At 40.3% G+C, this 27,804-nt stretch overlaps 2 protein-coding genes across 3 annotated transcripts in view; both read left to right on the top strand.

Annotated features, from left to right (window-relative positions):
- The first annotated feature begins 1,344 nt into the window (after nucleotides 1–1,344).
- Nucleotides 1,345–4,281, top strand: c1qtnf9 (C1q and TNF related 9). The gene is made up of 3 exons (XM_028004527.1): nucleotides 1,345–1,710; nucleotides 1,860–1,922; nucleotides 2,921–4,281. The coding sequence occupies exons 1-3, from the start codon at nucleotides 1,524–1,526 to the stop codon at nucleotides 3,688–3,690; spliced, it is 1,020 nt and encodes a 339-aa protein (XP_027860328.1). The 5' UTR covers nucleotides 1,345–1,523; the 3' UTR covers nucleotides 3,691–4,281.
- A 1,471-nt stretch (nucleotides 4,282–5,752) lies between these two features.
- spata13 (spermatogenesis associated 13) overlaps nucleotides 5,753–27,804 on the top strand; it is a 28,209-nt gene continuing 6,157 nt past the window's right edge. Inside the window, exons 1-3 of one of the 2 annotated variants that reach the window (XM_028005096.1) lie at nucleotides 5,753–6,217; nucleotides 16,676–18,214; nucleotides 22,259–22,708. In XM_028005096.1, the coding sequence (XP_027860897.1) occupies nucleotides 6,209–6,217; nucleotides 16,676–18,214; nucleotides 22,259–22,708 (1,998 nt within the window). In that variant the 5' untranslated portion in view covers nucleotides 5,753–6,208. Of the gene's footprint in view, nucleotides 6,218–16,675; nucleotides 18,215–18,243; nucleotides 20,854–22,258; nucleotides 22,709–27,804 lie in introns of those variants that run through there. The other variant, XM_028005097.1, reaches the window with a different exon arrangement.

Below are 27,804 nucleotides of genomic sequence, written 5' to 3' on the forward strand. Positions count from 1 at the left end.
AACCTTTTGTTTAGCAGCATGAGTAAGAAATAAAATCTTTCAATGCTTTTTTAATGATGTTGAAGGCTCATCTTTCCTTAATGAAGGGGAAGGAATTGAATCATTTGAGTGTATATGTTGCCAAAATCCAAATTACAATGATCAAAGACCTGGTTTCCAGTTTTTTAAAATTAATTTATAGAACTAGATGCTTTAATTGCAGGCCCCCGAGCTTAATAGGTATACAAACATGTAATTCTAATTTGGAGAAAGAAAAGGAAAGATGTTGTCCAAAAAAAAAACTCAACTTACAGGGGTTAGCAACCAAATATCTTAATCAGTCATTCATAAATCAGCATCATAAATACCAAGGAACACAGCAGACAGGTCAGGGTTTAAAGCACCTTTAGGTTATAAAACAATATCTTATCTCAGAAGATCTGGAAATGTAACAGGTATGGCACAAATACAAAGAACGTGGAAATATTTCAGCTTGTACAAAGATAGTAGAGATATAATATACCCTGAAGTACTATCAGCTGTGAAAGCAGGATGTGGTATTTCTATACATGGCATTGGCTCAGAGGGGCTGAATAGAGGTGCAGGCCACACTTTTCAGATTTTAGGTATAAAAAAGTATAAAAATCATGCATCATTTTTCTTTCATCACCTCTATACAGGACATAAAATTAAGGTTTGTGGTTGTAATGTGAAAAAAACTGAAACATTTTAAGTGCATACGTATTTTTGTACACCCTGCAAACACATGAATTGAACAACACCATAATTAAACGTAATTGGGAGAAGGTGAAAACAAAATAAGCAAAACCCATTGACGCAAGCTGCCATGATTGTTCGATATCAACAGGGAAAAACAGTTTTAAATTAATTAGAAAAGCAGGTGGATTCAGGATGTTTTGACCACAGCTATTCATAGTTGAATGCCTCTGATCCCATTCATGCCAGCTGATCTTTGTGTTGCTCTTTCTTAATGGCACATATGAAGCCAAAACCCTGTTAACACTGGACAAGTAAACAAAGTCTAATTAATGTGGGCCATCAAACCAAAAGGCAACAGCTTTTTAATCTAAAGGTCACTTCATACATCAGATTATTTTTACTGTACAATAAATTAATATGAAATCTGCCAGTGAGATGACAAAGCATGTAACTACTTGCCCAGGGTTAATGTCTTATTTTCTCCTCTGCACAGACAGGCAGCTCAAGTGAAACTATTTGGTCCTCTCTACCTTCCTATTCTCAGACACTGTAACTATGAGCTTATTATTAGCCTCAGACGAACTAAAGAAGCATCTGAAGGGACACAGGCCACGCATAACTAATGGAGCACAGTCAATAACTAAACCATAAACAGTGACCAATGAGGATGCATTTGTTAAGCTTTGCCCAGCCTGTAAATCGTTGGCTTCTCTCATGCACTTTGCCACTGTTGCATGGAGGATCTCGGGGTCAGCCTTTTGGGGAATAGAAGTTACTCTGTGCCATGCTTGAGCTTCTAAAAGTCTAAAAGTACAGTATGTGCAATGTCGCAGATAAGCTTTAGGGTTGCTCTCCTGCTCCTGCTCTTGGTCGTCAGATGTGTGGCAGAGGAAGAAACACCAAGTAAAGGCTGCATTTGTGGGTATCCTGGAATACCAGGAGATCCTGGTCACAATGGCTCACCAGGGAGAGACGGTAGAGACGGACTCAGAGGGGACAAAGGAGACCCAGGCAAGTTCAGAAGAAGACTGTTTAAAGGCTTGACTGTAATGTGACTTGAGCCATATTTAATAAAGTGGAATATGTGTTTCAATATGTTATCGTCAAAGTGTTGATTGCAAACATTTAAAAACAATTTTGTAATGATGTTTCGTGTAAAGGTGAAGTTGGCCCTTCGGGACCATCTGGTACCGATGGCCTAAAAGGAGCCAAAGGAGACACTGGTATGTACTAAAAATAACAACATTGCAAAAGAATAAAACCCAATATATTTCTGTTGGTGTTAAATTATCTGTTTACTTTAAAGCATTACATTGAAGTACCTACCATTTACAATGTCTTCCAAAAGTATTCATGTCCCTTGAAGAACAATTAGAAACTTTACAATGACGAATGTATGTCATCGTACTTTTATGTGTCAGACCATTATGAAGCAGGGTCTAAATTTGTAGAGGAAAAGAAATATCTCATGGCTTTTAACATTTCTCATTATAAAAATCTAAAAGTGTGTCATCAACACCGTCACAACATTTACTATAGAGTTAGCCTGATTAGTGAACTGCCAATACTTTAAAGTACTGCCTTTCACTGAAATTACAGATCTATGTTTCTAACCAGTTTTGAACACCTAAAGATGTCTGCCAACAGAACCTTGCAAGTTTTGAAACAGATTCGCAGTGAGAGTAAAGTCTGGACTTTGGGCCGGTCTAACACATGCACTTGCAGTGATCCACACCCATGTTTAGTTTTTTATAACCTCAAACAGCTTTTACAGGATTGTTTCGTATTTAGCTAACATGCATCTTCTTTTTATCTGCTGATGAAAGATGCCAACATGCATCTTTTATCAGCAGAGACCACCTTTTTTTGTCTCTGCTGACAGAAACCCCCCCCCCCATAAAACATCCCCCCATGACACAGCCACCACCATTTTCCACATGGTGTACTCAGGGTGATGTGCTATGCTTTTCTGCCATAAACAGTATCTCCTCTTGCCACTCTACCCTGAAGTCCAGATTAGTAAGGTTCATGGCTAATGATTGTCCACAAATTCTTCCACCAGAACTGGTGTAAAAATGTTGAAAACGATGCTCCTTTTTAAAAGTTACATACGGCATTGTATTGATTTGTCATGTAAAATGATTAAAAAATACACGCAGGCTTGTAATGAGTGTCAGTTTTCACTCCTATTTTTATTTATTTCTTTATTCATTCTCTCCAGGTGCTATTGGTAATGTTGGGCCTAAAGGGAAAAAAGGAGAAAATGGAGAAAAGGGGTCTCCTGGAAAAATGGGGCCCCAAGGAATACAGGGACCAATTGGCATAAAAGGAAGCAAGGGAGAACTTGGCTTGCCAGGACCCCAAGGACTTAAAGGAGATTTAGGCCCACCAGGACCACATGGTCCAAAGGGGGAAATTGGCCTAAGAGGCGACAGAGGTATTCAGGGGCCACTGGGACCCCCTGGTAAGTCAGGGCCTAAGGGAGAATTGGGTGTGCCGGGTCACAAAGGAAACATTGGTTACCGTGGCGAAAGGGGTGCTCGGGGTGAGAAGGGTGACAGCGGCGAAAAGGGAGAGTCTCCTGTCATCCCCAAAAGCGCCTTCTCCGTGGGACTCACAGCACGTAGTAAACTTCCACCAGCCAACTTGCCGATCCGGTTCGACAAGATTATTTACAATCAACAGAACCACTACGACTCACAGACAGGGAGATACACGTGCCCCGTAGCTGGCGCCTACTTCTTCACCTACCACATCACCGTCTTCTCCAGAAACGTGAAAGTGGCCCTAATGAAGAATGGGGTAAAAATTATCCACACCACGGACAACTACCAGACCAGCGAGGACCAGGCAGCAGGGGGCGCTGTGCTGCACCTGGATGTGGGGGACAAAGTGTGGCTGCAGGTGGTTGGAGGAGAGCTGTTCAATGGGCTGTTTGCTGATGAAGATGATGACACCATCTTCTCCGGGTTCATAATCTTTGGATCCTAATTAAAGATTTTCAACAAAAATCTAAGATCAAGCAAAATTTATTTTTACTTCTATCTAACTATGATCCAATTAAATTAATTTAATTCAAAATTGGGTTGTTATATTTCAAAGTAATTACATTAAAATTAATTTGTATTTTGTTTTCATTATTTCAGACATATACTGATACTTTATCAGTATATCTTCTGCTAAATAAAGTTGAAATGATTTTTCAAATAAGATAAAAGTTATATACAAGTGTAACTATTGGTAATTGTCTCATCTGAAGTTGCAAGTAAAATATTTCCATTGTACAGAAAGGTATATGTATGTATGTAAAATATGTATTTAATTAATTACCAAACTGAGTTTTCATTAAGTCATGATCTGTTAAATCATACTAAATTACATCAATCTGTCCAGGAACTGTAGGTGGAAATTGCCATTTTTGCTATAACCTGGTACCATGCATCTATCCTTTTAAAAGGTTAATGAAGTGTTGTACATTGTCTCTGTGTAAATAAATAAAAAAATGTATAAAGAGTTTACACATTTATTTCAGAAATGTGATAAAATACAAAGCCTATAAAATTCCCAAATTGAAATCTTTAATATTGTCCTGTCATTGTTTTAAGAATTGCTTTGATGTCCCCAGGACAAGAAGGTACTCTCAAAAAATGTATTCAGAATCCACCAAAAAGATGTTGGACTTGTGGCCAGATCGGTCATATGCTGCCTGTTGAACTAAGCTAGGCACCAGTGTTGCAAAAATTACACAAAAGTTTTTATTTTATTTTTATTATTCTAAGTAAAATAGAGATAAGTCACAATCTCTAACAATGATTTTTGGACCTTGGAAACCAAAACAAAGCTGGTTGGGAAGGCAAACATTACATGTACATTATGAAATTAAACCCATAAGGAACAGAACATGCTGACTGTGTGGATTTAATGCCTCTGCTAACAGTGTTACTGTATAAAGAACAGTGAAATTTTGTATTTTCACTGTTGTATGGAAAACTTTTGAATTAAATGAGTTATATCTGGGTCATGGCTGGATCACAATACTGGAACTTTATATGTTATTTTTGCTAGCAAAGAAATAGACAGAGTAGCTATGTTAAGCCATCTGTATCACATATAATCACATCCTATACATTTATTTATTTGCATTTGTTTGTTAAAATTTTATTAGTTTTCATTTTGGTGCCAGTGATGTCTCCTTTTGGTTCTTTATCCAACTATTTACAGTGGAATTGTTTAATACAGTTTTTCTCATCTTGCAATGAACCTAGATTTGGAGTTTAAAAAAGTAAACATGAGTTTATTGAATGATTAATCAGACGACAGGAATGTCTGGATGCTATCTTTTATCTCACCTGTTTGTTGTCTTACAATATAGAACAATCGCCTTGTTTCTCTCTGTGGAATTTTGGGATGGGCATGGAACAGATATATCCATGAATTTAAATTCCACTGGTGTGATTCAGTGACATGACGCGAGAAAGCCAGGACAAAACCAACTGGAAAGCCCAGTCTTTTTTTGTCCTACTCATGTGCAGGAATTGTGGAGTACCAAACGTGCCCCAGTTTAATAAATTGGTAAATTGGCAAACAGTTTAATTTATTAATTTTTGTTTAAATACACTTATAGTGTGACACAAATCTAATTCTGTGAAACATGCAATTGGTGTTTTACAATTTTGTCTGTGAAATCAGTTTCCAAAATCAAAATAAAGAAAAAAAAACAAACAACAAAAAACAAAGAGTTTTTTTATATTATCGTTTGAACTATTACATATATATATATATATATATATATATATATATATATGTGTGTGTGTGTGTGTGTGTGTGTGTGTGTGTAATTTTTGAATTTCTTGAATTGTGGCACTTTTGGTCTTCCACAAGTAAGGCAGCATTGTGCTTCGAAGTGGGCGTGGCTTACAACTTCAAGGGCTTGATTGTCTGATTTACTATTGGCTGTCAGCCGGACGGTCGCACTGTGGTCAACCAGTAACCTCCATCGTAACCTCTCGACGCCCCGCCCACTGCAAACACAGCAACAAGTGCACTGAGGATGCTCTCGAGCTCAAATCCTCTAAAGACTCATTGGAGCTGGACTCCCCACTGAAATAACGAGCTACATCTCAGTAACGTCTCGCTTTAACACGCCGTATGATTCTCACCAGTGCCCACCACTGTTTTACTTTGTTCCGAACGAGTTTTACCGGTTCGCGAAAGTGAAATTAGAAACTGCGTCGCTTACGCAACTCTGAAGAAGTTTATGAGTTAGTTAGCTTCAACTGCTAGCTCAAGAAGTCAAGGAGCCGTTTTTCCTCGGTCTGCTGCAGGGTGACTGAAGAGAGGGGAGGAGAAGAGGGAGAGCGCTTGTTGGGCTTTTTCTGTGCCCGACATGAGCCTGGCAGAAGCCAGCCACCAACCCGCTAGGAGATACAATCTGCTTCGGTATGGATAAATAGCAAAACAGCTGCTCTGTCTTATGTGAGAAGAAGAAAGGTGGAGGACATCAGCGACTATGAGCAGGGTATGTTTTTATTGTTTCTATTCACCAAATCTTTTCAACAGCGTTGAGGCTGAAACACTTTAATTGAAAGTGTCTGTATTGTTTCACCCCTCGGCTGCAGTGATTTCACCCTCTTTGACTGAAATGGGACCTGTGGGGGTTATTGTGGTGCATTACAGGGGTGGTTGTTATAGTGATGTGGGAGATGCCAGGGTGTGCTGGGAGTTAGTGAGGAAAGGAGGGAGGGGGCTGAGGGCCTGCTAATACAAAGAACTCAACCGTTCAAGTCTGTAAATCAATTCACATGTAAAAAAGAGGAAAAAATGCACTTAGGCTCTGAATTTTTATAAGCTTGAGGAAACTTTTCAGTGTAATCCACACTCATGCTTCCAAGACTTTACGTTTATAATTCATTGGACATTTTGATCAGTAAGTTAACTTTTGTAGTTTGGTGTATTTGACAAGTTAGATTAAAAAACAACAACAAACAAACAAACAAAAAAACATTTTTATGCATGCATGTTTATATGTAATTCTTCCATCTTCATCTGGATTACAACCTGATACTTCTATTAAAAAAAACTTTTTTTTTAAGAAAAGAAAGTGGAAATTGTAACCCCATCTCCAGTTAACCTTTTAGACATAAACATCAAAAATAAATCCCTTCTTCTGAAATATTATAACATAACTGTTAAAGTTACAATACAGTTACTGTAAATATGTGACTTATTGTTATTTCATTTGAACTTCATACAAAAACTCAGGAGAAATTATTGAATAAAAGCATGCTAAGTATAGTGGTATTTTGCAGGAGCTTATTGTGCAAAATATTATTCATTTTAGTTGTAGCAATTAAAATTCAATGGCAAAAATTGCTTTGACCTGCAAGCAAAGATTTTACTGATTCCGATTCAGTTTTGAAAAATAATGTCAAAAGATATTGGAACAACATTCAGATATTTTTCCGAGCTTTCTGATGGAGTAGTCACTATGAAACAGTAACAATGTCCGCAGCAAAAACTCTTGCTTTCAACACAAACAGGTAACACTAAGTGTAATGCATTCAATAATAATAAAAAAAAGAAAATTAAACTTGAGGGGTTTTTTGGTTCACCTAGCCAAGAATCAGGGCAAATCAACTTGAAAATTGTCTAATTTCTGGGACTTCTTTACCTTTTTTGACAACATACTCTTTATAGAATAACAGAATACAACAGCTAATATTAGCATGCAATGTTTTTAACAGATAAACTAGTTTGCAAATTATCATTTTGGGCTGGTGTTGTCCTATCAAGAGACATGGGTGGCGCTACTTTAGTTTCCCTTGTGTTATCGTGTTTTTTGCAACCAGAAAACCACATTTGTCTTTCTTATAGGCGAGGAAAAGTGTAGTAGCCTTCTTTAGGCCAGCTGACCTGTAGTGTTCAGCAAGAAGTCGGAGAGGGAGCCATGCACTACTCTGTGCCTTCTACAGTACTTTCTGGCACTTTTATTAAAAGAACTTTGAACCTTATGAATGTTATCAAACAGTGTTTTTGTGGTCTTTAAACCACAGCAACTCAAAACCTTGGTTTAGTTTGACACTAAAAACCATCCCTCCCCTAATAAAATTCAGCAAAATGCTATAAAAACTCAAAATAAAAGGCAAATTTAAATGGACAAACACACGATCAGGTGTAGAACTCTACTAGAATCAAATGTCAATAAAAAAGGGTGGATTTTCAGTGGCTCTTTCAGACTTTCCAATTCAGTAAAGTTGTTTCATAGAATGGGAGTGACCACTACAAAGGATCAGTCACTTCTATTTTCATTGAGTTTGACTCATGGAGCATTTAAAAGCCTTTCATATTTGACACAGGAGTTCTTACTGGAGGATATGAAAAGTTCCTTTAGATAAACTGAGATTAGCCTGATCTCTATGAACTATCAATAAACCCTTTATACCAGTAAAATCAAAGGTCAAAGTCCTTATGCCATGTGTTTTAATACAAAACTTAACAACTACAATATAATTTTAGTGTGGGCTGCTTCCTATTTTTGTAATTTAGCAATAACTAATCAAAAATGAAATGTCAATCAGTCTTTCAGTTGTTTACTCATCAGAAACATTTTGTCTGAAACGCTTTCATGGAGCTACTGTCAGGTTTCTCTTCTGGCCAATGATAAGAAGGCTTGGTGGGGTTTTCTCCTCTCCAAGCCCTGTACATTGTGTGGTTTTGGATTTCTGGTTGTCTGTCTCTGTGACAGTCCTCTGCGGATCAGGTGAAGTGTTTGGCTCCCTAAATGAGAGTGGAGGCACTCCCTGGTTTGACCTCCACCTGTACTTCCCACGCTATAGAAGAAGAGGCGTGGTGTCTCTTGAGCTACGGGGGTTTGCCAGATCAAAACTAAGAAACTGGGTCATGTACAAATATGACACTGTTATTTGTGGTAAATTGATGTTGAGTGATCCAGACGGAACATATTTTAGGATCATATTTCTGTAGATTGTAATAAAAATGTGCAAGTCTGCCTACATATTTGGCCCCCAAATGAAAATCAGAAGTCAAATGGGTTATCTTGTAGCCTTGATCTCCTTCTTTTATTATTATTTTATCGCCGTAGAAAGCACACAGGCCAAGTCGCCCCCTGCAGTCAAGCCCTTTTAGCTCATTCAAGATCCTTGGGTTGCACTAAATAACTAAGTGATTCACCTGATTACACCATCGTGTCGATCAAACAAGGCCTGCACACACACTGGTAAAGCTTCTCTAATGAGATTCAGTGGAATAGAGAAGGATGAGGATAGACACACTCCCAGCTGTGTACACTGCATGCTCACATGGTCGATTTCTACTCGCTGACACATCTCATTCCAACTAGAGGCGGGCTTAAAGGTTGATTTCTAAGCATGAATGCTAAAAAGATTTTAATGTGGATTCACATCAGCACTCAGAGTAATACAGTGTTGCCTAATCCATCAGGACACTTGAGCAATCCAAAAATGTGAACTCATGCGCTTGGAAGATGAAATAAAGCATTTCTTTCTTTCTACTCAGAATACTGTAAAAGCATCTTAACTCACACCAACTACTGTTTACACACAGTGATTAGCTAATCATCGAGTCTGCTGAGGCGACTGTCTTCCTCACTGCTTTGATTCATTATGACAAACATAATGGAGACAGGAATGTTGACATCTGACCAGAAAATGCTGGTGCTCCAGGGTGGTTGTGTCTGTCTGAGAGTTAAGACGGCAATGAAAAGTCCTAAGTGTCCCTTAATGCCTAGCGTCTGGTGTATTTTTTTTTCTCTCTCTAACTCTGTAGCTCAGTTAATTTTGACTTAATGAGTTTGAGTCTCTCCTGAAGCGAGACATACCTCTGCAGAGCTGAACTTTGTTTTAACAGGGTCACTTCACGTTACGCATTTATGATTCCTTACATAACTGCCTGCCTGGATCCTCTGGTCAAACAGGAAGGGAGGAGAGTCTTTCTAAACGCTTTCCTCCCACAGCTACATGGGTGTAGGCAGCACCACACGACTCAAGGAGATGCTCTGAGTAATTGCTTATCTGTTTTTTTGGAATGCAGTTTTAGCTTTTCGGCTTCTGTGTGTATGTTTACATTTCTGTGTACATGTTCTTCCTCTTCTCTGAGAGTCTAATCTCAGGGTGGCTCCAGCTGGTTCCTGCCGTGTGGGTGTTTGTATGTGAGGAGAGATGTGGTGGTGGGGGCTGGGGGGATCCTCCCTGAGCTCTTAATTAACTCTGGACCCGGGCCTGCAGCGTACCGCTCCCATCGGCAGATTAGGGAGGAGAGCCAAGAGAAGCATGTTAGCATTGCTGGAAAGTAATGTAGAAATAGATGTTGGCTTATACATGAGAACAGTGCCTTGCAAAAGTATTCGTACCCATGAGCAACCACAAGTTTCAATGTGTTTCATGATTTGCCCATTTTTCTTAGTCAGATTGGATGAAATGCATCATTTTAAAGAATCTGAAAAGTGTTTAGGTTTGGGGTTTGAGGGGACCGTTTTAAGTCATGTGTACTGTACTTTTATTTCTAAATCCTTTCTCTGTAGCTCTGGGTGCATGTTCAGAGTTTGTATTGCACTGGAAGGAGAACCCCCACCCAATCTCCAGTTTCTGAGCTTTTGCTTCCCTGCAGCAGAAAAGTTTCCTGCAGCATGATGCTGCCAGCACCATGTTTCTGTACTGCAATGGTTCCCAAAGTATGGGGCGCGCCCCCTAGGGATGGGGGGCGCAGGAAGCGGTATAGATGAATGGAAAAAAAAGAAAAGAAAACAAAAAAACAGTTACACAAAAGTGTTTCACTGTAAAGATGGTTTGTAGTCTGTTTTGTTGCAACCTGAAATGTGAAGTAAACTTCAGTGGAGTTTGAAAACAAAATATGTGTATAGGTTTATGTCTGCTTAAACGATGTCTGTGCCTAGTTGATTTTTTTTCTTTTTTGGGGGAAATTTTATTGTAATCCATATTGTAAGGCCCAGAAAATCTTTGGGAACCACTGCTCTACTGCGATGGTGCTTCCTGAGTTATGTAGAGTTTTACTTTTGCTTCAGACAACGTCTTTGCTCGTAGGCCAGAAAGGTTAACTGTACTCTCACCTGAGCAGAGCTTCTGTAAACAAACTGTAAATAATGTATTTTATGACTTTCTTTCAACAATGACTTACTTTTTGCTATTAATGCCAGGTGTGGGGCTGAAATTATTAATTGGATTAATTGTGATTAATTGAATACTGAAATAATCTTCAACTAATTAAGTAATCAAATAATTGTTAACTTTTGTAATGCAAAAAAGGCCATTTGCTGAATGAACAACACACTCAGAACAGTAATTAGGCCAAAACTGTACAATTTGTTTTTACATTTTGCATTCACAATAAAAAAGTTTCTTTGTCTATAAATATGCTCTAGCCATTAATCCTCAAGTGGCATTTTAGCTTCACCTGGTATAAATTCAGTTAAAAAATATTTTCTCTTCAATTATTAATCTTAAATTGAATAATTGAAAAAAAAATAGTAAGCAGGTACTGTACTGATGTAATACAGGAAGAAAGGGCTGAGCTTTCCACATGTTGTTAGAAGTATTTTTAGCTCCAGAGTCATCCTTTGCTACAAATGATCAAGCGTTCACTGAAGGAATACTTTATTGCATTTTAGCCATATTTTAAAAATGAATTTAATTATTTGTTTATTTGTATTTTTTTAATGTTTTTCTAAAATTGTATAAAATATATTGTAGGGAGAATCTGTTGACAATTTTGTTTGATTAACTGACTAATAATTAAATAGCGAAAGGTTCTTGAATTAAGTGAAGCTAAAACTATGCCATTAGAAGAGTTATGAGTAGGACATATTTACAGACTAAGTAGGATTTAAGAAAAAAAAACCTATGATGCAAAATGTATCTGTATATACATGTTCAGTTTTGGCTTAATTACTGTTTTTCTTTCAACAACAGGCATCTTTTTGTGTTTGTTTACTCCAGTTAACAATTAATTCATTGCTAAGTTAGTTGACAATTACAGTATGTCTATAATTCATTCATTATGATTAATCCGATTAATTGTTTCAGCTCTACATGAAAGTAACAAAATCAGACAACTTGCAGGATGAGTTTGATAGAAAACCATCTTGTTTTTTTTGTATTATTATTATTATTAAAAGGTGACCACCTGTCTCACCTTCATTCCTCTAAGCAACGCTGCCAAGAATTAGTGGATGCCAGCTGGTGTGTGACAGTTGGCGCCTGCCGCAGGAAAAAAAGCATCACAGGCACTGCAGGACAGAGCATGTGGTAGAACGGCTGAGTTCTCAAAACAAAAACATGCTACTCAAGCTGTGGGCATTCTTTCCCTATCTTCCCACTATCTTTCAGCTTGGGAGCCATATGGACGTATTGATCCTCTATTTTTCCAGTTGCAACTCAGCATGATTCCTTTGCAGACTGAGTGGGTGAGTGAGAGCACAAGGAGACAATTCAGCGTAGTTTTGAAAGCAGTACATTGTTGGTGGAGGGTGTTCAGTGTCTGTCAGCAGCAGTGCTTGGCAGCGGTGGCTCTGTGTTTACATAAGTGTTCAGTGTGATGGGGCAACTTGGTTGAAGTGACAGCAGATTCCACAGAGAGGTTGCTTGAGAAAGCTCATCTGCTGCTAAACATGCAGAGGAATGCAACTATGAAACGACACACGGAAAAGATTAAATCTGTTTTTTTCCTCCAAATCTGACAGAGTTTGGTTGTTTACATGAACACCATTTTAAAGATCCCTTCTACAATAAACAACTCTCTCCTGTTTCAGTATCTTTAAAAGTTCAGACTTTGATTATGCTGATAAATTTGCATAGTTTGTAGCTCAAGATGTATTTCAACATATCTCTTCTAGGAGATAAACATCCCTAAAATCTGAGATTAACTTTCTTTAGATGCAAGTCAAAGACAGCTCAGCTACATGCTACTTGGCTCTTTTGAATGTGTTTAACTGAGCTAATAGCTAATCTACAGAAGGAGGTATTACACTCATTCACAGTGTCTGTGCTGTCACAAGGTGCTGGCTAATTCTAGATCCCTGCAGAGACCCATCTGTGCTAAACTAGAGCTTTTACTAGAGCCGGTTCTTAGCTCATCCATTAAAATAAACAATTTAGAAAGGTTTGGATGTTCCCCAGTCAGAGACCCAACAAAGAGCCATGTTGTTACATCCCTAAAACATTTAGGTGATGTAATGGCATGTCTCTGACCTGCTTCTCTTGATTCTGACAAAGGATGCAATTTAGCTATTTTGCTAATTAATGTGCACTGTCCTATTCAAATAATTTAAATGATGAATCAAACTTATTCTTAAATGTCTTATAAAAAGCAGCTAAGCACCTATTCTTGCTCTGGAACTTCTTATTTTGGGTGTTGGAGGTGATCTCCATTCCGTCCTGAAACCACTTTTTTACAGTGACCATGTAAAGGGTATGTTTCATAGTGGGATCACAACACACTGCTAGAGCCAATAGGGACATAACTGCTAATTAAGCATTTGCACTTTTTAAAAGGGCACACATCTTTATACCCCGCAGTCAACTTGGGGTTAAGTGTATTGCCATGTGACAGGAGGAAGCTGAAATCAAACCTACAACCTTCTGATCACAAGACGACGACTATACAGAGCCACAGTCATCCCTGAGGACCCACCATCAGTCATGAATCACCAAGCAGTTGTGTTGAAATAATGATTAGCAGTAAAATTATATTAGATCTAAACTGCGGACAGTATATTATTGGCATAACTTATAAAGGATGTAAGAGCCGTGGTAATTAAAAGTTAAAAATAGTCTTATGGTAAATGTGCTACTTGTGTTTCATTAATCCTTTGTTTAGCTGGTTTGTTAAGTGTCTGCATTCCTCAGTATTAGTCGGTCGACTGATGAATAAACTGTTTGCTACAAACTTCTTAAGCATTTCCTCGTACAGCCAGCTCAGCGCTTCCACTTTAGAAGAGCAGGTTCTAAAGTTTTACTTATACTAATGCTGGTATAATTAACACACATGTCTTAGAATTTAAGTATATTAGAAAGTAAACAAGTGACAATCGGAGGCATTGATAAATGCTTTCTAGTGTGATGTGGTTATAAACACGTCAGCAACTTCTAGCTAACATAAGAAATGGGCAATATTCAAAAGTAGGGCTATTTACCATTTTTATAAAAATGGGAACTGTATGTGCATGTAGAAGTATTCATTCCCCTTAAATGTTTTTACATAAACCAAAGTACTTTATTGCAATTTATGATAGAACTGAACAAAGTATTGCTTAATTGTAAAGGAGATTGAAAATTATACCTAATATTCAAAATGTTTTACAGATTCTTACAAAGATCTATAACATGATACTGTTCTCAGAGTAATGTACAGTGTACACCTCTTTTCACTTTGCATTTTTGTCAAAAAGTGTTCAGAGCACCTGAACCAAATATCTGAAGTACTTTGACAGCACGCCATTCAGGTCTGCAGAGGCCTGGTAACGAGCCATTCATTTGATTTACATTGTAGAAGATCTTCCTCTAAAAGTTGCAGGATATTTTCTCTCGCTGACTGCAGTCTAGCAACGGATGGCCCTGTCTTAGTAGGTCTGGTCCTGATGATGTTTTTTTCACTAACAATCTCTTACCAACCTTGGGTTAATGCAGTGCATTGTGGATGTTCTTATGCCGGTCTCTGTAGTCAATCTAACAATCTTTTTATTCCCTGAGTTTTGTTTTCTTTTTTTTTTTACTCATGATATGAAACATTAATTATTGGAGAAAACATATTCTTGCTTTAAAATTATAGTACGGCGTCTTTATTCCTGGGGTCAATATAACTTGTTTTTGTAAATGTTTATTTATTGATACTGCAAGCATTTGTTTTTATTTTTTAATTAATCAATATGTGGTTGTAGATGGTGGTGGGATGTTAAGGTATAAGAATGGTCGCTGGAACAGATTGTGAAATTATTCCATTGGGTTAATTAATCCCTCACTAGTAACACACCCTGCTATTTCATTAGAAAAAGCTTTAAATAGTTGAACACCATGTAGGAAACACAAACCATGGTGTTGATAGGAGAAGTGAAGAAACGTATAAAAACCTTTTTAAAAACTTAGTTTTGAGGACCATTCAACCTTTCGCTTCACCTTTACCTAATCTTCTGTGAAATCTGGAGCAAAAAAAATGGGCAATTTATTGCATTAATCACAATGGATTAGCAGTTTTCATTGCTTAGTCACGCTGCACTTCAAAGCCTCAGCAGCATTAGATTAGCCACTGCCCTGAATCAGACACATGTAAAGCTGTACAACCCCCCAGCCTGGGCCTCTGCTCTCCTGGGACATTGAAATGCAGCACCAAGGACAAATCCATGTTGTGTTCTTAGTAAAATGGCTTTTACTTCTGGAGCCTGTCCTCACTGTGGGACACTCACCCCTCTGTCTCTCTGTTTCTCCTCATCTCTACTCATCCGTGACAAATGAGGAAGATTCCAGACAAATTTTTATGCTGCAGTTAGGGTGACATTATTTCAGTAATATTTTTTCATTGCATGTGGCTATTTCAATCGTAACAATTGTCAGTCACTTTAGATGGCTATAACATCAAACATGGATAATTACTTATCAATAAATGCATATTTTATCTGAAGCCTGACTCAAACATTTCCATGGAGGTTTTAGCATTTGTACTCCTTAATGGAGGAGAAGAAATTGTTTTTAGTGTTTCAGATTTGCCATATTTTCCTGACTATAAACTGCATCAGTCAAACAGTACGTTCATGGAGAGGAAAAAAATCTGAAGTCCCAGGTCAACAATGTATGTATCTGAAAAAATAAATACATAGAATCCAACAGCAAGTAAAGATTATTGGGAGAAATGTCACATTTACTATTTATTAGAGTCTACCTTTAAATAAATAAAATAAAACAAGTCTAAAACAAATAAGCTAACAATAAACATAGTAAGCAAAACACTAGACACTGGGGGAAGACTGAGTTCTTGCTCTCTCTAGAAGTATTAATTCATTGAATGCCTAACTAGGATATTTAATGACCTAACAGTGACTTCAAAGGAGAACTGGGAACAGGAAAGAAAAGGCAGAGATTTACTCAAAAATAAAGAACTTGGGATATGATGCGGAGTGTATGATGGTAAACAAATAAAGGTGTTAGCAGGACTGCTCACACTTTCTGCTGTAGTGCTGTCTGTATGCACCATGCCCGTATTGCAAAAGACTTGTTGAAATTGAACAAGTTGAATAATTGCCGGAATAATATGTCGCCACTAACATTTCCTTTGCCGTATTTTCTCATTTCCTGGAGCCCTCGTTAACACGGTTGGGTTCAGCTTTATTGTGTGATGAAGGCTTTCTTCCTTTTTTATTGCTCTGCTTTGAGGAACACCTTTCCTTGCAGCTGGGCTCACACTTCCACTCACACCATGCCATTGTGCCCTAATCAACCAAAGGGAAACAGTGTTGCATAGATGTTTAGGCAAAGCATAAAAGGGAGTCTAAAGTTAGGCAGTAAAAAAGACTTCAGAGATTAGACCCTTAAAAATGTTTCTTTTTTACCCCAAACTCTGGCTGTTAACAGTTGCTTGGCATTTAAAAAATATTCATCACTGAACATTACAGAAGAAGAGTTACAGAAGAAAGTGCTCCAAATAATGTTCTTTCCTCTAAAAGGAGTCCAATGCATCTTTAGGTTCATTTATATAAAGACATTCTAAAGTGCAATATTCTGAGTACGATAATGTACTACATCTCTAGACTATGGGTTAATTTTAGCTCCATAATCAAAATCTATCAAGATCTTTGGGTATGAAAATGGTCAAGTTTAAGGATCAATTTATGCTACACAAGTTTTTCTCATGTGCTTTAGTTGGCGAGAAAATACAATTGGTGTTTTTTCATTTTCCAGTGTCCCTCAGTTGATAACTTTTGTTTGTTTTGTAGGCAGAACAGAAGGACAAGGTCTTGTCCCGAAGTGAAGACCCTCTCCAGTGTCTGCACCACCCAAACCCTGATCCGCTGATCCGGAGCAGACCTCTGAGTGACGTTTATCCATCGCAGGTCGTCGCTGACAGGAGCTCTGTCCCCTACCTGCTGTCTGGGTGTGGTGCCCAGGTACAGCCGGTGGGTGCTGCTCTGATCTCCGACGAGAACAGAATAAACGGCATCAATCCCTCTGCCTGGTCCAACCCTGTGATAGGTCAAGCTGAAAGCAGACCTCATAACTCAAGAATTATGAGGCTCTTTTCAAACTCCAGGAAGGTTGTCACCCCTCCTAGCAGTCCTGCTGCCGACTGTCCAAACAATGACAGCAACGGCAGCCCCCAGCCGTGGACAGGGTTTTCAGGGCTGGGTGTGGTGGACTCCTTCAAAAAGCTACGATCGTCTGTACTGCAAGGAATTCAGAGTAAAGGGGCAGCAACCAGCAACTTCGGACAGAATGTACCATTGGCGGATGTGGAAATGCCAAATGGATCAGCTGGGAGCAGCTCAGAACGTGAGCCAGCTGACGCTGTTCATCATTTAACGACTGCAGAAGGAAATCTTCTATCAAATGGAAGTTTAGCTGACCAAAAATCAGCAACGGTTGAGCAGTACGGCTCAGATATTGAGGACTATGATGATGAGGAAGCTGAAAGTGGTCTCACACGCAATTCCCGGTTTTCCAGAAGCATGAGGAAAGCATACGGGGCAGGAAGAATCACGTTACTTGATACAAACAATGGAAGAAGTGTAGGAAGTGACAAAAATGACACTAGAAGCACACAAATGTCAAATCACACATCACAGGTGGACGTCCAGACAGAGACCCAGAAGGAAAACATTAATGTGAATGTTCTGAGCAGACTCAGTAAAAGTGCAGAGAACCTGCATATATTTAGACGTAAAAGCCATTGTCCAGGAACTCCATCTCCACAGGAAGACCCTCAGAGGATCACATTGTCAAATGGGACCCCAAGCATTCAAAGGACCGCCAGCACTTCCTCAGTGGACCTCCGAGGTAGGAGGAGCCCAATGAAGAACAAGGGGCCAATGGTCAAGCTAATCGGCAGCATGACTGACCTAACCAGCCGACGAAAGCAAAGTCTGTCCCCAAGTCCCACGTCTCCATCTCCCATGTCCCCCTTGTGCCGTCTCCACGACGACTACTCTCGCCGTTTGCCTTGCCTGCAGAGCAGCGAGCGACAGCGCCGGCCCATAGCCATCACCGCTCAGGTCAGCTCTGTCAGATGCACTCTGCTCATTCACGCCCAGCCTGAAGACAACACAGACCTGCAGTCGCATCGGGGTGTCGCCAACCCACTTTCCTCAGGGCCCAGAGATTCACCAGAGCAGATTTCAGCTGATATCTCTGCTCAGCATGAGCTGCTGGCTGCTTCAACTACCAGTAATTCTAAACAGATGGTCGAATGTGTTTCACCCCCACTCAGCAAGAGAGAGGCATCGCAACAACAACCTGACTTTGCCTCGATACCAAATGAGGTAAGACTGCAAACTTATAAATCACCCCATGTGATGAATGTGATATGAAATAATTTTAACTTCATGGCTCTTTCGGTCCACCTTTATCTCTCCCTGGCTCCAGAAATCGTGTCTTTAAGATAAGAACTTGCTTGTTGACCGAGTTTTTCCACTCCTGATGGGGTTACAGCTCTGGCAAAAAAACAAAAAACTTGATTTTAAGCTTTTATTTTATGGTACAGTGATCCTAATGTTACACTGCAATCAGAATCAGTTCAGCAAGATATAGGAGCTTGTTTTAAGTCAATAATTCCTTAATATTGTAAGTTAGTATTGTCTTATTTCAAGTGCATTAAGATATGTGCACCAGAAACTAGGCCAAAATTTTGTAATTTTGCAGTATGGAAAAACTTTTTTTTACTGTGCTTGTTTTTTGTGTGTGTTTATTTTTTTAATATCATTACAATTCTTTGAATTCCTCTATAGAAGAGATTGTCCCTTTTGTTTTGTGTTGAGTTGCCTGGTCGATGTGTAAGGAAGGCCATGCTTTCTTAGAGTGTCTGGAGATCATTCAGGTTTTGTCTTACAGGGGAATTGAAAAGGCTGCCACACGAATGATTCAATGTTTATTCCAACAAATGAGGGGAAGTAGATGGCACTTCAGTTTGTCTTCAAAGTGGCGCATCTCTAGCAGATGCTACTTTCTAATATGACGTCCTCTTAAGTCAATCTTTATGTAACTCCACACCATATTACGATAGGCTTCAGCAATGTTTTTTTTTTAAACATTCCTTCATCACAGCGTATATTTTTAGGGAGTCTACAGAGCTGGGTGTTCCTCCTGGATGTTGATCTCAAACACAGATTTAAGCTGATTGTGCAATGGATAAATTATGCTAACATTTAACTTCTCATCTGTATTGAAAATGTATTTCCCATTCTTAAAAGCTGGGTTCATAGCAGAAAATTAAGCAGTTCTATCAGTTGTGCTATGAAGAGTGGTCAGATATTCAGCCAGGTATTCTAGAAGATTGGAAAGTAGTTAAATGATGATTCAGGTACAGATTTGAGCCTATTTGTATAAGAAAATATGCTTATTCTTGTTTTAGAAATGTATTGAAGTTATTGTTTCGTAGGATTATTCCGTCCGGAAAAACAGTGGTTCAAAAGCTAATTAAAACCTTTTTTTAATTCTTACAAAATTAGTAAAAATTTGTTTTTTTTTTAGTGAGTGTTTTTCTGGTTTTGGGTGGTCTGGTTTTGTGGGGGAAGGGATAAAAGGAGACTCTCCCAAGGAGGCATTTATGCAAGAACTTCCACTGCCTCAATTTTAAATATTCTCTCATTTTAGTATTGCAAAATCTCATCCCAGAAGATCATCCAATTATACATATTTTCATTCCAGATTGTGTAATCCAGTCAGGTCTCCAATTGATTTTTGAAGCAGTGAAGGAGCTCACTTCAAAGCCTAATCCACACTGTTAAAAATTTTATATTTCTTAGCTTCTGAAGAAATATTTAGATTTACAGTGCATCTAGAAAGTATTCTCAGCTTCTTACTTTTTTCACATTTTGTTACAGCCTTGTCCCAAATTCTATGAATTAATCACTCTCCTCAAAATTCTGTGTATACTTTCCAGAGGTACTCTATGAAAACCTGCCCTTATACATTTTACAACAGTAAAAAACTACATGTATGCCATTTAAGACGGAAAGGAAATTTGTTTTTGACACATTGACATAACCCATAAATGTTTGTTTAACCACAAAGCTAAAATAATGTATATTTTGCATTAACTCTCAATGGATTTGTTATTCTGCTTATAATCAATTAAATGTAAAACACTTTCTTACATTTCAAAGAAGAGTAAATCACTAAAATCTGCTTTTGTTTGACATTTTAGTATATTTTGATCATTAATAACCTTTCTCATCAGAATGGCTGTGACCCTTATCTTAAGTAAAGAAATCTCACTCATCTAAGTGTGAAGTGATCTTTGATATGTTCTCATGATGACGTAATACTTCTGGGTTTACCTCACGTACACTTAAAAAGGAAAAAAAAAAGGCGCAAGTCGTCCAAAGTCCTTATTCATGTCAGATAAATAAGAGCGAGGGCACAACATGGACTGACCCTCCTGTTCCTGTCAGACTTGTTTGATTCCTGCAGCAGAGTCACATGCTGACGTTGGACCCTTGGTGCTGCCAGGCGCTGTGAGGGAGCAGGGGGAGTTAATGATTAGGCTTTGTTTATGATTAGTGGCCGTTGCGCAAAAAAAAAGAAAAAAATCTCTTTGTGGTTCTGTTTCAGTGGGAGGGTTGGAGGCTATGACTGAGCACAGGCTTTCCGTTAGTTGTTGCTCCAGATCAAAGTACAACGACATGAACGCGAGGCCTTTGACAGCTGACAGCTCCCCCAAATACACAGGCCGATAAATGCAGGAGTTTAGTAGAATGATGCACTGAGGTTGGGATTTTGTCTTTAACGATGGATTGGAAAACTACATCCGTGTTCTTTAGACATCAAGGGGCTTCTGAAAGGAATTTGGGGATTTTGCCTTGAGGAGCACCGGTTACCCAGTTTGGCAATGGTGCTGGTACTATGTGTGCCATTCCAGTGTATATGCCGAGTCCCGGACCCAGACCGGGAAAAGCCAGAGGTGAGGTTCAGTTTTACTGGAAGCATTGTCGTTTTACCTGTTGAGAAATCTCACATGATAAAAGGAGTATATTAGTAGAGATTTGTGTTTTAAACTTAAAATGAGCTTAAGATGGTTCTGATAAACAAATAATTCACTTTAAAAATTTTATAAAGGTCATTGAATTAAATCTTTGTCCTGCTTTGAGATCCAGTAAAGTTTTACTTTGTTTTACCTTAGCAGCTTCATGTTTCTGATTAACTAATGTTCCAGATTTCCAGGTAGTTTGATCCAAATCTCTCCAAATTCAAAGTACGACTAGTCAATATATTGTTGGAGGAGTTCTTGTTAATGATCACATTCTATGTTTTGCAGTCCGGTGCTCTTTCTCAGACACATTTTAATTCCCTCCTTGTCCTGAAGTTAAATAATAAAGCTTTAACATAGTTGGGATGAAACAGTTTTGTGGAAATATGTTGATAGTAATACAGTTTTAAATTAAATTGACCAGTTCTGGTGCTATTAGAAGACATTTGATTGTCAAATGAAGCCACAAACAAAAGCAGAAGGCAATGAAATTAAACTGGCACTAAATTTTAAATCTACTGGAGCTTTATTTTTAGAGGCTGTTTAAAAATGTTTTTCCACTTGGTAGTGCAGAAGGAAACATAAGTTTCTTTTTATTTGTCCTTAGCTAAGGCTAAGCATGTAAACGTTAAGTTGTATGGTTTGGACTTTTTATGGTTTAGTTTGTGTCTTTACGTCGTTACCAGCATTTCATGTTTTGTCAACTTCCAGCATTGCACCTCAAGGTCTGCTAATAGTATTACTGACAGAATCATAATCCAAGTTTTTTTTTACTTGAGGCTTTTCAGCATTTATCTGTTTGGCACAGACACAACTTCCTTCAAATCTTAATAATAATGGTCTTAGCATCTGAATCTAAGATAATAAGCTCATCAAAACAGATTACTGGATCTGATTTCTCTTTGTAAAATCAGCATGAATGCTGGGTATTTGTTTGTTTGAAAATGTAATTCAGTCGTGACAGATGTAATGTAACATTACATCTGTTTACCTGATTAAATAAAGGAATATAAAACACAGAAGACATTGTGTGTGGGATAGTTGATAAAAAGTGAAAAAATAAATCATATACACGATAAACTGAATTAAGCTGCATTTTCACAATGAGAAACAAAACACGTCTCTCTCAAAAGAAAATTGTGCAGTAAACTTGTTCAGAAATTGTCCTTTACCCAAAAACTGTTATGCAAGAGTTAGAGTTATGCTTTTATTTAAAGTTATAATTTTACTGGAAATAAATTGTGATTTGGTAAACCCCAATTAAAAGATTATTGAGAAGGAAAAGATGCTGTTTCTTGATCCTTGTTTTGTTTTAAGATTTTTTTTTTTCCCTTTTCAGGTGAAATCCCACCTTCAAGAACAAGAGTCAATTCTCCTAACAGAGAAAGTCCCCCCAGCAGGCAGCAGCCCACCTCCTGACCCACCAGCATGCCTCTCCAACTCACCCGTATTGCCCACACCTCCCACAGACGGAGCTGCAGCTTCCACAGAAACCACCTCCGTCAAGCCCAGACAGAGGAGCGGGCGGCCTAGACCTCGGCCAATCTCCGACTACGCCCAGCTCGTTTCCAGGAAGCACTGCATCCCCGAGGAAGTAACGGAGACAAACTACGAGGAAAGGACATCAGATGCGCAGCAGCAGGAAAACTGCAGCTCCAATGGGAACGGCAGCAACCCTGACAACTGTAGCCTTAACGGGGAGGTTCAGAGACATCGGCCCGTCTCGGTGATCGGGGCCGTGGATCTGTACGCTACAGATACTGAGCTCAAGGAGGATCACCTACCTTCTGTAAGCTTTCACAACTTATCCCCAGCAAATGGTTTTCTTGTTGTACATTTGGGATTAAACTCTCTGTCCAAAAGATTAAAATGATTGAATCATGCTCTGATCTAGTTGCCAATATAAAATACAGTGCATTAAGCGACATTGGGCTTCATTTTGAAGCCGTTTTTGTTAGATACAATATAACATTTATATATATTTTATTTCTATTGGCTACTTGACAGTGATTAAAATATTTAGACAAAGAAGAACTCATTTAGAATTCCCTCTTTCAGGGAGACCATGTTTTAATAGTAGCCCAAAACAGACCATACACACTGGATTTAGTTACATTCTTTTGCACTGTTTACATTTTTTACATCAATGATAGTTTTCTCCTAAATCACAAAGAATGTGGGCCGAGGCTGATTGTAATCTTTTTGTTCTAATCAGCAGCTTTGTGACTTGATCTCTTTAAATCCTGCATGCTGCTTCTTTATATTCCAGGTTGCACTGAGCATGTTGGAACCAAAAACTTTGAGATGTAGTAGATCTCATAAAAATATCTGAGTCTAGAGGAGTGTAGCTTACACTGCTGCAAATATATTTCTCATTCATAAGTATGCAAGCATTACACTGAGATACAATACAACAATGAAATGCAGCAAGTTAAAAACATGAAGCACAAAAACACAAAGATAACATAAGATCATAACATAACACCTTGAACCTGACAGAAAAACAAGTGTGAGGAGCATAATAACAAAAATCAGAACGTCCCTGCTCTGTGAATGTTTTTTTAACTTGCAAAGTGAGCCATGATTACTAACATTCAAGAAAGTAGGTCTGATAAACACAGAGATAGCTTTTGCGGAAAGGCTATGTATGTAAATAATACAAACCTTCTTGTGTTACAGAAAGTCCAGTTTTTAAAATATGGAACACAGTGGTTTGTTTGATTACAGATTATTCTTAAAGTGGTGTAGTGACGAGAATAACAGGGTTTGTCGGTAGAGGATGCTGCTGTACCAAAAATGAAATTAGTCAAGAACATGGTGGAAAATTCCTGAGATTAATCTTTTCCCTGTAAACAGAGGAAAGTTTAACATATTTTAAAGCAAATCCGGTTTTCTGTCAGCTACGTTAACAAAGAATCAACTCGGTTTTCAAAGTTTAGTTTTTCATCAAGTCGGAGGCCCGGATATTTGTAGTCTGACACTCTCAATTATTATTGTGAATAAAAATGATTCGTAGACTTTCATAGTAAATCTTTCTGGTGCTGGTAGAAACCGCTGTTAAATGAAGGAGCATTTCTTGAATCAAATCACATAATTCTTTAAGATTTAGAGTTGTTGAATAGAAAAAAACAGCAGAAAAATACAAGACTTTGTCATCAAAATGACAATGGAATCAACAATCATGCTACAAGATGTAATGTTGTTGATATAAATGGTAAGCAGAGGACAGAACGAAGGAGAACACCCAGAAACGTGGAGAAAATAACCCTGAACACTTTCTGTTCTATTTTAACATGTTATCTATCAGGGAGAGATAGGGAAGTTATTTTAACCGTAGGGAACTATTTTTGTGAAAGTGATAAACACTATTCAGATCCACTGTATGAAGGAAAGCAGCGAAGTATGCTGAAGCAATGTCATTTAAAACTGGGATGCCATCCGAAAGGGGGCCATGTTATTTTTGAATTTCATCCTCTAAGAGACACGAGGCCTAGAGACGACTGAGATAATGCAAAGCAGGGCCTGATCACTTTATCAGCTCCATGTGGTTGTGAAACTCTGCGTTCAGACGTAGTTCTTGCTCAACTCAAAAAATGTAAATAAAACCAAATGAATAAAATCAGCATTCTACATATCTTTTGCTCTGATGAACCTTAATAGAATGACGTCAAAAAATATTTGCCTCCGTTAAATGCTTCACATGAAATGAATTTTGTAGTCCAAGACAACAAAATTCCTGTTTAGTCTGCTTTGGTGTACATTCCTGTTTAGTCTGCTTTGGTGTACATTCCTATGTAGTCTGCTTCAATCAAACTATGGCTTGTTTGTCTAGAAACTCCGGTTCGTTTAGGGAGGTGTTAATGCGTAATCAAACTCTGATGCGGACCAAAATAGCGAACTCTCGTCCGCCCAAAAACATAGATCTCTGTTTGGTTGAAGTGAACTCTGGTGCAGTTCAAATTCGTATGTGAATGTAGGCAGATTGGAGGACGCTCCAAAATCAGGAAGCAGACTATTGCGTAGGGCATTTTGGGTAAATACAACCAAAACAAACCCACTTGTCTAGCGCTAGAGGGAGAAATGGCTTGTGGTCTATTACCAAAAAGAAATCCTCCAATTGCTAAAATCTGACGCTACTTATTTTTGTTTACTTTCATAAAGAAGAAAGTTGGATTCGGTCTTCTTTAGAGGTTTTCACGTCGTTTCCTTCAGCAGGTCTTAGTGCAGCGCCACCACAAGTGAGAGGGAGAACAGATTTTTCCATGTATTTGGATCGATTGACACAGTGGAGTGTGAAAGAGAACTGCACCAGCTGAAAATGTAACAAATATTGCAATTTTGGTTCCCAAACCAACCGAGTATACCGAACCATCAGATGAAAACAACCTAAAATACAGTTTTCAAAACAAATCCCATCAAGACAGCAACCAAATATGAGTAATCCATCCATCCATCCATCCATCTTCTTCCGCTTATCCGAGGTCGGGTCGCGGGGGTAGCAGCTTCAGAAGGGAGGCCCAGACTTCCCTCTCCCCAGCCACTTCTTCCAGCTCCTCCGGGGGAATCCCGAGGCGTTCCCAGGCCAGCCGAGAGACATAGTCCCTCCAGCGTGTCCTGGGTCTTCCCCGGGGCCTCCTCCCGGTGGGACGTGCCCGGAACACCTCACCAGGGAGGCGTCCAGGAGGCATCCTGACCAGATGCCCAAGCCACCTCAACTGGCTCCTCTCGATGTGAAGGAGCAGCGGCTCTACTCTGAGTCCCTCCCGGATGACTGAGCTTCTCACCCTATCTCTAAGGGAGAGCCCAGCCACCCTACGGAGAAAACCCATTTCGGCCGCTTGTATCCGCGATCTCGTTCTTTCGGTCATGACCCAAAGCTCATGACCATAGATGAGTAAAAACATTGGACTTGGTGTTCCCTCGCCCGGACGCGGGTCACCGGGGCCCCACTCTGGAGCCAGGCCTGGAGGGGGGGCACGATGGCGAGCGTCTGGTGGCCGGGCTTTTACCCATGGAGCCCGGCCGGGCTCAGCCCGAAGAGGAAACATGGGCCCCCCCTCCCATGGGCCCACCACCCGTGGGAGGGGCCAAAGGGGTCGGGTGCACTGTGTGATGGGTGGCGGCCAAGGGAGGGGACCCTGGCGGTCCGATCCTCGGTTGCAGAAACTGGCTCTTGGGACGTGGAATGTCACCTCTCTGGTGGGGAAGGAGCCGGAGCTAGTGCGTGAGGTCGAGAGGTTCCGGCTAGAAATAGTCGGTCTCACCTCGACGCATGGCTCTGGTTCTGGAACCAGTCTCCTTGAGAGGGGCTGGACATACTTCCACTCTGGAGTTGCCCAGGGAGAGAGACGTCGGGCAGGAGTGGGCATACTTGTTGCTCCCCATCTCGGCGCCTGTACGTTGGGGTTTACCCCGGTGAACGAGAGGGTAGGATCCCTCCGCCTACGGGTGGGGGGACGGGTTCTGACTGTCGTTTGTGCTTACGGGCCGAACGACAGTTCAGATTACCCACCCTTTTTGGAGTCCTTAGAGGGGGTACTGGAGAGTGCTCCTCCTGGGGACTCCCTTGTTCTGCTGGGGGACTTCAACGCTCACGTGGGCAACGACAGTGAGACCTGGAGGGGCGTGGTTGGGAGGAACGGCCCTCCCGACCTGAACGCGAGCGGTGTTCTGTTGCTGGACTTCTGTGCTCGCCATGGATTGTCCATAACGAACACCATGTTCAAGCATAAGGGTGTCCATATGTGCACTTGGCACCAGGACACCCTAGGCCGCAGTTCGATGATCGACTTTGTCATCGTTCCATCGGATCTGCGGCCGTATGTCTTGGACACTCGGGTGAAGAGAGGTGCGGAGCTGTCCACTGACCACTACCTGGTGGTGAGTTGGCTCCGGTGGCGGGGGCGAAAGCCGGTCAGACCTGGCAGGCCCAAACGTGTTGTGAGGGTCTGCTGGGAACGTCTGGCGGAATCCCCTGTGAGACGGAGCTTTAACTCCCATCTCCGGCAAAACTTCGAACACGTCCCGGGGGAGGTGGGGGACATGGAGTCTGAGTGGACCGTGTTCCATGCCTCCATTGTCGAGGCGGCCGATCGGAGCTGTGGCCGCAAGGTTGTCGGTGCCTGTCGCGGCGGCAACCCTCGAACCCGTTGGTGGACACCTTCGGTGAGGGATGCCGTCAGGCTGAAGAAGGAGTCCTATCGAGCCTTTTTGGCCTGTGGGACTCCGGAAGCAGCTGATGGGTACCGGCGGGCGAAGCGGCATGCGGCTCGGGCGGTTGCTGAGGCAAAAACTCGGGTGTGGGAGGAGTTTGGAGAGGCCATGGAGAAAGACTTCCGCACGGCTTCGAGGCGATTCTGGTCCACCATCCGGCGTCTCAGGGGGGGGAAGCGGTGCAGCACCAACACTGTTTATAGTGGGGATGGTGTGCTGCTGACCTCTACTCGGGACGTTGTGGGCCGGTGGGCAGAGTACTTCGAAGACCTCCTCAATCCCACCAACATGCCTTCCACTGAGGAAGCGGAGCCTGGGGACTCTGGGTTGGGCTCTCCAATCTCTGGGGGCGAGGTCGCCGAGGTGGTTAAAAAGCTCCTCGGTGGCAAGGCCCCGGGGGTGGATGAGATCCGCCCGGAGTTCCTTAAGGCTCTGGATGTTGTAGGGTTGTGTTGGTTGACGCGACTCTGCAATATCGCATGGACATCGGGGGCAGTTCCCCTGGATTGGCAGACTGGGGTGGTGGTCCCCCTGTTCAAAAAGGGGGACCGGAGGGTGTGCTCCAATTATAGAGGGGTCACACTCTTAAGCCTCCCTGGCAAGGTCTATTCAGGGGTCCTGGAGAGGAGGGTCCGTCGGATAGTCGAACCTCGGATTCAGGAAGAGCAGTGT

Source organism: Xiphophorus couchianus, chromosome 21, assembly GCF_001444195.1.
Source record: "Xiphophorus couchianus chromosome 21, X_couchianus-1.0, whole genome shotgun sequence".
NCBI lineage: Eukaryota > Metazoa > Chordata > Actinopteri > Cyprinodontiformes > Poeciliidae > Xiphophorus > Xiphophorus couchianus.